At 36.4% G+C, this 12,243-nt stretch overlaps 1 protein-coding gene across 14 annotated transcripts in view; it reads left to right on the top strand.

The window, feature by feature from the left end:
• Window positions 1–12,243, top strand: part of PKP4 (plakophilin 4) — a 238,285-nt gene that overhangs the window by 157,302 nt on the left and 68,740 nt on the right. For all 14 annotated transcript variants that reach the window (XM_078451276.1, XM_078451274.1, XM_078451275.1 and 11 more), the window contains one exon: window positions 4,661–4,695. In XM_078451276.1, the coding sequence (XP_078307402.1) occupies window positions 4,661–4,695 (35 nt within the window). The remainder of the gene's footprint in view (window positions 1–4,660; window positions 4,696–12,243) is intronic.

Genomic DNA, 12,243 nt, shown 5'->3' with positions numbered 1-12,243 from the left:
TCTTTGGAAAAATGTCTATTTGAGTTCTGTGCCCATTTTAATCAGCTTATATGGGGTTTTTGGGGTTTTTTTTTACTGTTGAGTTGTGTAAGTTTTCTCTTTATTTTGCATATTAATCCCTTATCAGATACATCATTTGCAGACCTCTCCTTCCATTCAGGAAGTTACCTTTTTGTCTTATTGTTGGTTGCCTTCACTGTTAATACAGAGAATTTGTTTTCCATAAAACAAAGCAGTAAGTTTTGCAGTTTGACCACGTTCTAGTCTCAGGCTGAGGCCTGACTTTCTTTTCAACAGAAAAATGACTCTGGGGTTCTATTCAATTCAGTGTGTCTTGTAGGAGAGTAATGATAGTAGCCTGCACTACTACTAATGGAAAGAACCCCATCTAGACCTAGGAGAGAGAGAGAGAGAAATGACATGCTAACATTACTCTATGTGGCTCCATCAAATTCTCTACTGCCCCCTCCACTACTGTTTACCTACTAGTGTCCATTAACGCAGGCTAGCCCACATCAGAAATAGAATTGGAAGGAAATTGGGTGCAGACTTAAGTATACTATTTTTCAAAAAAATTTCTGTTATTAAGTGATATGGAGTAAAGTTTATCAGCATATTCAATTTCATGGGTGTATGACATATATGTTGTAACAGGTTACCTGCATTGGCCACTCTAGAATTTGTGTAATTCTGAAAGAGCTTCCAGACTGTGTTTCCGCACATTCTATCCCCAAAATTGCGCTGGAAGCATGAAGCAGCGCGGTATGTGGGGGAACTGCAAGTAATTAGAAGTGCCTGGAATGTAGGTTTGTGTGGAAAAGGGCAGACTAGAAGGACCTGGGTGGTGGAGGGCCGTCTGGGGCATACCAAGATGTTTGAGCTGTTTCCTCTGTGGGTCTGTTATGCGTTAGCATCACGAGAGTGATGTCAGATATCCGAGGGTTTGAAAAATCACTGCAGCGGCAGTGTGGAGGAGAGCCTGGAAGGATGATCCAGCCACAACACACTGAGAGGATGAAGGCCCGAACTGTGTCTGTGGTAGTAGGGATGAATTCAAAAGGTGTATGTTTTAAGTGGCTGCTGTGTGCCCGGGACTATCTTAGTTTCTGGAAGTACATCTGTGAATAAGGCAGACTTTCCTGCCCTCATGGAGATTGCACACTAGTGGGTGGAAAACAATAAAATGATTCCATGCTCTTCACTTTGAGCGACTAGGTGGTAATGATTAGGGGTTTTTAAGACATTATGCAACCATACACACCTAGCAAAGATATTTTTGCATCCGTTTATGTCTGCGAAATGAAAAATAAAACATTTAATTTTACAATGATTTACTACATATATTTTTATAACATTACGAGGAAAGCATGGTGTCTTCTTTAAAATAAAACTAATATTGTCCACATTAAAACGAACAGCCTTGATTTACTAATTTGCTAATGAACTTCTAATTGTTCACTGTGTGACTCCACAGTCTCAGACTTAAGAATTTCATTCTAGAAGGTTGTTGATAATTAAGCTATTAGAAATTGTGAATGCATCTTTCCACTGAAACAAAGTTAACCTGGATGATTCAGTTCTTGTATTTTAAAATGTGTTTTACATTCCAGCAGAAGCTCCTAGGACACGAGTCACTTGGAATCTTCGGATAAGAAAGGGAGAATAGGATGGAATCATTTGTGGGCACAGTGCCTATAGACACGTTGTAGACAGTACAAGTTGGGCAAGTGTTTCTAGGATTAGATGGTTGGAGAGAGGAAGGGAAGAAGGGAGAAGAAGCCTACATGTCTAACATGGGGGCCACCTCTAATTGTTCTGAGAAAAGCAGGTTATGTTCAGTGACTTAAAATAGCATTTCAAAATTGCACATATTTATTGTCTGATCCCCGAATCCCAGAGTATTGAACGATTTGAGAATCATTTAAAGTGAATGATTCAAGAGAAAATTGACCATTCTGAATAACATGCAGTGACCCGTTATAACAGAATTGTAAGATTAGTGTGAAGTAATTTGGCTGAACACACAGGTCTTCAAAAAAAAATACCATGGAAATTTTTGCTTGTTTTTGATCCTAATATTAGTTTATTTTCCTAATGATTTTTATCTTTTACCTAAAATAGAGAAAAATATTAACCGAGACTTCCTGTTGCCTTCACTTCACCTAGGAATGGCTTATTGCATTTTGATGATCAAAGGCCTTTTCAGCAGTAAAAAAGCTGTTTGCCTAACCGAGGCTACTGCAATTTTCTACCTAGAATGGATGAGAATAAGTTGCCTGCTTGATCACTTATGTATACCTGATCAGTGCGGACAGTTAAGAACTTGATATTCTACCCAATCTGTTGTAACAACAACATATATTAAGCATCTGCTATGTGTGAGATAGTATGACAGGCACTTGACATTAAAAAGATGAGCAAAATAGCCACAACCCTTGCCCAATTTGAGAAATCAACCTGAATTATATTCTGTTATCTATAATTATAAGAATAAAAAATCTTGTGAAAGTATTTCATTAAAGTTTATGTAAGTTTCATACTCAGAAGATAATAATTTTCATGATATTATTCCCAAGAAACTTGAGGTACATTAAACAATTCTAGATGGCAGTTTTTAATTTATCACATATTTTAATATTGGCAAAAGTATGAACATTTTGAAAGGAACACAGTTAGGTAATATCAACCTCAGTATTTAGAAAACTAATTTAGATGATAGAGTGAAATAAAAACAGATTTAAGAGAAGTTGAAATTCAGTGTAGGGAACCACTTTTGGAGTCACAGAATGTAATAACCTTCCCTCAGGAGCAAGAAGACAAATGTGCCCTAACTCGTATCTGACCAAATGTTCACCTTTTCCTGTCCCATCAGTCCCTTCTGAAATCAGGTAGGAGTGCAGCAGATAAAGGAACATCAACAGAGTAATAGAGATACGCATTCACTGGGGGCATGCCCCTCCCCTGCTTGCTGCTAGTTCAAGGTCCCAGAATGTAAACTGCTAGGGCTCTGACCAAAGTAAAGGCAAATCACACACAAAGTTGAAGTTCAGGGAGTTCTTATTAAATCTAGAGTTTCATTAACCACTTTATGAATTGGGGAAATAACAGGGGGTTAACAAGAACTTTAAATCTGAGAACTATAGCACTAAAAAGACTGCTCCCTTCTTCTGTTCCATGTCCTGTATTTTATAGTGTTTCCTTAAGTCCAGAGAAACACACCTTTTCCTTAAATTTAATAAACACCCTAAAAATAAGTCAATATGTGCATTTTTCCTGATTTCAAAAAAGTAAAATGTTTAAGAAGGAAAAAAAAGACATTTTAATTGTACCCCACAGAAATAACTGCTAACACTTGGGTTTTTATTTTTCCAGACTTCTTTCTTTCTAGGCATATTGTGTGTGTGTGTGTGTGTGTGTGTGTTTACATGGTTAATGGAAAAATGAGATCGCAAGCCGTTCTGCCATATACACTAGTGAAAAGCCCTGACTTTGGAATCAGACCATCCTGGGTTTGAATCCCAGCCAATTCTGGTTACTAGCATAAGATTTTGACCAGTTTCTTTACCTGTAAAATAAGAATGATGATGTATCTTTTCAGAAGGTTGTTGTGGACAATAAAAAGGAGATAATATATGTAAAGTGCTTCATCAAGAGTTTAATAAATACTTCATAATCCAGCCTCTTGTTCCTGTGTTCTACTTCACTGTCCCCTTAGCACCATGCTTTGCTGTATTTGGCAAGTGGGGGTGGGGGTTGGGGGGGGGGCACAGATATGTTTTTATGAAGAAATGTATTAAATTGGTACTCTATAAACTAAGAGACATGTATAGCTAAAATATTCTGATTTTTAAAACCCTATATATTTTTTTAAATTTTTTTAATGTTTAGTTTTGAGAGAGAGAGAGACAGAGGGCACAAGCAGGAGAGGGGCAGGGTTAGAGACAAGCATCCAAAACAGGCTCTATGCTCCGAGCTGTCAGCACAGAGCCCAACATGGGGCTCGAACCCAGGAACCATGAGATCATGACCTGAACCGAAGTCAGAGGCATAACTCACTGAGCCACTCAGGTGCCCCTAAAACCTTATATAAGGTTAACATCCAGCTCAAACTAACCAATAAATTTTGTGCCGATTATAGTTTCTAGACATTTATGTTTGTATGTGTGCATGTGTGTGTGTATTTATTTTTAGTTTCCGGGGCTTTTAACAGGAATTAGAATGAAGTTTTTAACAGCCTTTTGGGTCCTTTTTAATGTGTTGTAGTCAATGTATACATGTATAATAACTTCTATGTATATAACGTATATGTTCTTTTTAACGTATATGTAGTTTTCATATCACAAAAAGCAACATAATACATAAGTACCATGAATATCATGCATAGTTGTGCTATTTTATTTGTCTTATCCAAGAAGAATCTTATATCACTTTATAATTTGCCTTAATTTCCAAGTAGAACTAGTTTCGTCCCAAATTGATATGGAAGCTTAAATATGTCTAAAATTAACTTAGTTAAAAGAGTGGCTTTAAATTTTGTTTGAGACTTTTATACTTTTATGTAATGAAATGTGAAAATTAGATGTTTATGTGCAAAATAGGTCCACAGTTAAATGTTATGACAAAGGAAGTAAATATTTCATTTTTTCCCTTTTTTCTCTAGCTCAACTGAGAAGTCATTTCCTTGGAGATCAACAGGTATGAGTTTTTATCATACAAAAAATATTTCTTATGTTTTGCACACACAAAAAGAGCATTCATATAGCTTGCTTTCTCAGTTTACTGCCTCTTGTAGTGACACTCCTGAGCTCCTTCACTTTCAAATAGTTCTTACTTTGCTTGATTCGTTTGAACATTGTTGAGTAGACTTAAAGATATCAGCTATAAAGAAAGTTAAAGCACTGGACATCAGCATGTCAATGTTATCACCACTGGACATTTTTAATATAGGCACATATCATCTGAATATTTTCTTTTCTATCATAAGAAAGTACAGGGATGCCCTCACAAAAGTTCCTGCATAATCTGGGAAAGTTGACTGATCATTTATATAAATCAAGATTTTTCCTTTCGTAGTGTTTCCCGCACTCAAGAGTTGCCTGAAACATTCATATCCTTTATGTATCCAGATGCAGACTATATGGTAGCTTCTAATAGAATCCAGAAGCTTCTAATATAATTTCCTTATCTTTCTTTTCACTCCAAATTCACTTCGCAGAAAGGATGAATTACATTAAGGAGAGTATCTGCCATCTTCATAAATATTTGATGACTTCATATTCAGTGTTCATTCATTAAATGTTGAGCACCTACATCACGGACCCAGTCCTATACACATTGCTGGTCACACAGTGATTGGTGCACCACGTACATGTTTCTGCATCTTCCTTGGAACTTATAACATAAAGGACAATGTTATCAATATATAAATACTAGAATAGGCCTTGTTATCTAAATACTTTGACAATTTTTAGACAGATTTTGATCTTGAATAAAACTCAAATCACTAAATGTCTGATATCTGAGTTTACCAAAACCTGGTATTAGGATTCCAGGGTTATTTATAGTGCATACAAGGCACTCCACTGTTTTATAAGGAAGCTATTCCCAATTCCCATGAATTGTTTACTCAAGCCATAGATTAGGCAAAGACATATGAAAAGCTACTTAACAATAAAACTCACAAACAGTAGCTTAATATAAGGAAAATCATAACATGAAATAGTATGTGGTTAGATGCCAAATGTATATTGTGTGGGAGACATTGTTGTAAATGGACAGCCTACTGCAGAGAGCGCTTTGTCACTAGGCAGCAAAAGAGACAACAAATGTCACATATGAACATTTAAAACTGGTTTGAGAGATGGCAAAGTGTGCAAAGTCTAGATAGCCACATTGGGTCAAAATAGATTTGTAAATACTGGTGACTTTTAACTCTCCCACAGGTCATGGAGAGTCACTGAAAATGCTTTGAGCAAAAAAGTTGCCTGATTTAAATATTCTTCAGGAGAAATAACAGCTCTATAAACTATTAAAAAGTGATTTGAAAAATGTAAAGAAAAATACTAAGCACACAGTAGTGCGTTTCGTACTTGTCTGTGGCAAAAATTTGCCATTTCATATAAAATTCTTCTGTAAGTTTATCTTTAACAGTACATCATTAATTTATTCCAGAAATATTTCTTGAGAGCCTTAAAACAGTTGTCTAGCACATAGCTGTCAATCTTTAAAACAAATATCCTTGTCCTCTTAAGTGCTTCAGGTCTAGTGGAGGTAGATGTTGAGCACCTACATCATGGTGCTATCCACTTGAAATTGGAGGAGGGGGGGCTATAAAGAGGAACGACAGATATATGCCATATTTACTGATATCTCTATTTCTGGACATTAAGGTTGTTTCTAATTTTTTTTACAATTACATATAGCATTGTGGGAAACATCCCTGTACATAAAATTATATCTGTACTTTTGATTTATCGTAGGCTATACTTTTAAAGAAAAAATATTAGAGTATATGAACATTTTTAAGCCTCTTGATATGTGTAACCAAGTTGTTTGCCTGAAAAGATTATATTATTTTTCCCTCCCTTTAGGAATGTGAGGTTGATCCTCTCATACTTCCTCATTGGCATCATCGTTTTATTAAAAATCTCTTATATATTGCCCTTTTTTGTTGCAGTGCAAGTGTTTGATAGGCACGAGCTTTTTGTAGACCAAGGATGATAACTATATTAGAGTCAAGTCAGGAAAACCAAGCTCATGGCAGCTAGTTCCATATGAGGGATTTGATTCAGGGAGGTTTATAGTTCAAGGGCGCATTGGAAGGTTTGGGAAAATTAAACAGCATACTCAAACGCCCATGAGACTGATCATAACCAAAGCTGCCACTGTTTCTAGGACTGAGGGGGCAATGGATTAGGTGGTTTTGTTTCCAAACTGGAGCAGTGGTGAGAAGTAGGGCAGGGGGAGATTTCCAGCATTAGCTGGAACCAGGAAGGAGATAAAGCCAAGCCAGAAATGCTGCCTAGAGCAGAGCCGGAGAACATCCTGGATCTTCTTAGTACAGTTCCGCTCCTGACACACACCATTCTGCCCCGGCTGAGCTGAGCCAGAAAAGGCAGTTCGGTGGTTTCTAACTACCAAAAGCCAGCCAGGCAGTGTACAACTGTGTTGATTTACATATATAGAGAATGAGCTTTGATTAGGAAGACACATAACAGAATGAAATATTTGGGGCCTTGCTGTCCTTTCTACCTCCCTCCCCTCTAGTACATTTACTCAGCATCGTTCGACCACCATCTTCACGATTTACTAATGAGTTAAATATAGATGTGTGTGTGTGTGTGTGTATTGTCTGAGTTCCTCCCCAAATACTTTAACGTTAGGGAAATACAACTCCAATAATTCATCTGTCTTCACCACAGCTACATTTGTAATTCACACCTAATAACTATGCTTCATCCCTTACTTTTGTCAGAGTATACTCATACCAAACTCCTATTCAGATCTGGCAGGTGTTAGTTACATTTACTGACCTTGTTTTTTGCTTTTGGGGGGAGAAGGAGTGTATTAATCTTCACACACTACAATCACAACTGCTATTTACTCCACTTTCTATTATTTTAACTATAATAACGTTACTTGTGTGCTTTCTTAAATTTGCCTATGTTTCAGCCACAGTTATGACATTTAAATTGTAACCATGGCAATAAGCTACAAAGATAAGGGTAGAAAACTGAAATTTGATTGTATGCATAAAGGAGTAAAATCTGATTTGTTTCATGTTTCTTTTTCTAAGTAGTGATAGATATCTTTAGAAGTTTGATTGCAAGTAAATAATAGCATAAAATGTCAGTTTTGCTGCTTTTTCTGTTAAGTTTAACTCTTATCTTCTCTTTACCACATTGCATGCAGAAATACTAAATGTAGTATAAAAATCCTCTCATTTTTAGAATTTGGTAGTCCTGACCAGAATAAGGGCAGGGGTGGCTTAAAATTTAATAGATAGATAGATAGATAGATAGATAGATAGATAGAGGTAGTCTTTGTCTTTGTCTTTGACTAGATCTTGACAAAAGTAACATCTTTGTTCAATTTTCTTGGTTTCCTAAATAAGAAAGGATTACATGAAAAGATTTAGGATTAAGTCTCTTATTGTTCCTCATTTTTCTTCAATATTTTGAACATTTTGTTGCAGACAATTGCTCTACCTTTATATACATATTACAAACTTGAGTTGAAAATCTTGGAACTTAAAAAGCCTTTTAGCAATAAGGTGAATTGTTAACAGGGCAATGGTTTGATCACTACCTGGGAGAGATCCCTGCCTACTCTGGTGTTTTCAGGATGTTACACATTCTGTTGAAATGCCAGAACCTGAGACCAGCTGCTGAATTTTGTTTTTAAATAGCTGACTTACTGCAGAGTCATTTTCTAAGGAAGAGCTCAGGATGCCCTAGGCTGAAAAGATTTCCATTTCTTTATGATTCAGTTCAGCAGAATCCCTCTGTTTGTTTGCTCGGGTTGGTTGGTCCTTTGGTCTGACAGTCGTTTGGTTGATTTTTGTATGAGGGATAGTAGGCTGTATGAAAGTAAAAAGCCAAAGCTTTTTAAGTTTGGGGCTCAAAGAGATTACTTCCCAAAACACAAGGAAGAACCATCCCCTCTACAGTTTTCTCAGGCTGGTTGGGAAGGAGTCTTAAGGAGAAGCTTCCCCGGAAGTAATAAAGTTGTTTTGAAGTATTTATGCTTTATTGTTATCTTGCTTTTCTGTTCCCCTCTCTTCATTATTCCGTATTTTCTAGCTTAGCAGTGTTACATATCTACTCTCTATAAACATAAAATGCGCATCCTTTTGTCTTTTATGAAGAGAGTTTATCGTTTTGTTTTGGCTCTGTCTTTTCCTTATAGCCTTGCATTTCTTATAACCTTGTGTTTTTTGTTTTTTTTATGTATGTTCCACTAAAGAGCAGTGAGGAGGGAATGTTGTCTTAATGTTCCTTTCTGTTTTCTCTTTTATTAGTGTTCCATTTTTCCATTGTTCACATCTTCACCTCTCTTAAAATTTGATGCATTTGTACAGTCTCTTACGTTCTGCCAAAATTTGAGGTAGCTTTTAAGACCACATACAATAAGATAGAAAATAAACACCATAGTCATAAACATATATAATAGAATAATAGATAAAAGCCGGAGGAAAGTGAGAATACAAATATATGCACATGTGATTATAATTCTTCTTGATGGAAAATATTATGCAAAATAGTCCTTAAAGAAAAGAAAGGAGGTGGAACCCTTGGTGGAACCCTTGGGCTTCTCTTTTAAGAAAAAGCACACCAATTCACACACACACACACACTCTTTCTCTCTCTCTCTCTCTCTCTCTCTCTCTCTCTCTCTCTCACACACACACACACACACACACACACACACACACACACACACAAAAGATACATAGTTTGTGTTGCCCACCAGAAAGAAGCTGTTGAAGCCATAAATTGAGTCCTTTTGTCAAAGTGTTCATTGGCTGTTACTTAAATCCTCCAGCCACATCCTGTAAAGTGAATTGTGCCACAAGTCACAATTTCACAGTTTTTCTGTTCCAGGAAAAAAATACTAGAGTCTAGGCAGTTTCCAGTTTTAGTACTTATGTGTAAAATGAGGGGAGGGGAGCAGCATGGCATCAGCCTGAGAATCCTAGCCTTCTTCCGGCAGCCCCCCACCCTCCCCTTCCCTGCAGATGAGAAGGGGCCCCCTTCTGAACCTGAGTGCACCTGTCTGTGCCCACAGGCCAAGGAATCTGGCTCCCTTTCACTAGAAGAAAGTGCTCAAGAAATAGTGTCAAGAGCAGATATTAATGAATGTTAAATAACTGATTGGGAATTACTACTTCTAAGAAAATAAAGAAGCCACAAGATTAGAGTTTTTCCTAAAGCAACGAGTTAGCAAAGGACACAGGAGAATAAAAGTAAGGGAAATTTCTGGTTGACCCAGAAGGCATTAAGGGGTAGAGAGCCTTGGGTGGGCCTATTGTAATAAGTAATGAGCAAGAGAGAAAATATTAATGATTTCATTCAGTTGAAATAGTGGATATTTGACAATAAAATGCGAAAGGGAATGAAAAAGATGGTGGTAAAACAGAAATTTTAAACTGATAGGGCAATTTAACTTCACAGTGCCACATCCATTTATTGTGGAGTATGTATTTAAGTGCCATAATTTTAACATACTGTCCATTAAATCATTATTGTGTGGTACATACTGACATTAATAGTTAATGTATACTACTAATTTTAAGACTTTATAGGGGTTGGGTTTTGTGTTTTGTTTACATATTTAAATTTTGTTCCTAAAATGTATAGATACGACTTTCTTCCCACTGCAGTGGGTTAAAAAAAAAAAAAACAAAACATAAATACTGAAGGTAAAAGATAAATGTGAGACCAGCCCTAAGTCAATTTATTTCTTTTTTTCCTCCATCTGGAGCAAGTAATTTACAATACAAAAAAGCATCAGCACATCATGAGATAGGACACAAACTTAAATGGGAACACTTTATGCCTCAGTAGAAATGTGCCGGATTTATAAAGGAGATAGAATAGGAAGTTATACATGTTCATAAATAGAATATTAGATTAGCAATCATGTATAAAGGACGATTGAGGATTTTGGATGTTATGATTTATTATGGCTAAATGACAAAATTTCATCATATATTCATTCCTTCCTGTTTCTTTTCTAAATAACAGGAGGAATACGACTTTCTGTTAAAACCAGCCAAGTTTTTCCTCCCTTATTTTTTCAGGCCTTTTTAGCTACATAGTCATGATATTCTTCTTACCACAGCTACAACACTATAGCTTCCTGATCACCACAAAAAGGTTCTCTTAACTTGTTAATGTTTTATTACAAAAGGCCTTCTATATTTTACAAAAAGTAAGTCTTGAAGAACTTGGAGTAAAGGTAAAATTTCCTTCATTCCCACATCTTTCTATACAATGGCCATTGCCCCACACACCTCTGTAGATACCTACTCACACGCGCGCACACACACAAACACACCTTTGGCTTTGTTTTGTTTTTAATTCAGTGAGGATATATTATACAGTGTTCTATAATGTAGGTTTTTTCCTTAACGGCATAGTGAAAACCAAGCATGTGTTTCTGTTATCAGTATATAAAGACCCACCTCTTTTTTAATGGTTAAATACCCATGGTTTAGAAAATTTATGTAAGCAATCCCTTATTAGTAAATTTTTTTTTCCAGTTTTTTACTTTGACGAACAATGGTAAACGGTTTCTCTGCACATCTGAGTATCTTTGTCACTTACATTTTTTTAAGTGGAACTGCCTGGGCAACTGTGTATACGGGGGCTTTAGGGGCACATATTGTCAAACTGCCCACCAAAAATGCTTAACAATATGTGGGAAGAGTGAGGCTTTTCCTCTGCCTTCTTAGGTTAAGTGACTGAGGAAGCCAGTGAATTTAACTGACAATAGTTAAATTAATAGAAAAATAATCCCAAAGTATTCAGATACACATAGGAGCTCATGAAAGTAGTTTACCTAAATGACTACACTAGGGGTTATCTACCTAGCTTAATGGGGGAGAGGAAGTGGGCAGAAAGGGTTTCTGGGGGAAAAACAAATAGGTTCCTAGGGGAACAATGGGGATCTAAGAAATTTTGCAATAATGTTTGTTTATGCAGGTACAAGTGGTCCTCCCACTTTTTTTTCATGCCATGAATCTCCCACAGAAGGGACCCATGGCAGCCTCACCCCCAGAAGTTTCTGCTTTTAGTGAAATAAGGGATGCTCCAAGAAGGCTTGTTTCTACATTTGTTGAATTTCAAATGTCTTTACTTCAAAACAACCTTCGTGCTGACTGTCAGAGTCTGAGGGGGTCCCTACAAATATTCCTACCTATACCAACTGCTATGCCTATCCATGCTTGCTATGTTGCCAGAGTCTAGGAGTGTAAATTTTCATGAATATATAAAATGTTAGTGAGTTATTAGGCTTTAAAAAGCCATTTGTTTCCAAATGCCCTATATCATAAGCTTTATAGACAGATTTAACAGTAAAATCACTTAAATAATTCTTAAATATTCATTAAATCAGAACATTGTGTGGAGACCAGCAAACTACTGACCTTTCTATCATTTGATTAGTTCTTATGGAAGTTGGAGATCAACCTGATCTTGGAATTTAATAAAATTGTCATGTTTCCTGTCAGCTCTTCTTTCT

This window comes from Panthera onca, chromosome C1 (assembly GCF_046562875.1).
Source record: "Panthera onca isolate mPanOnc1 chromosome C1, mPanOnc1 haplotype 2, whole genome shotgun sequence".
Classification (NCBI taxonomy): Eukaryota; Metazoa; Chordata; class Mammalia; order Carnivora; family Felidae; genus Panthera; species Panthera onca.
Note: the sequence above shows the minus strand (reverse complement) of the source record. Positions and strands in the feature narration are given on the sequence as shown.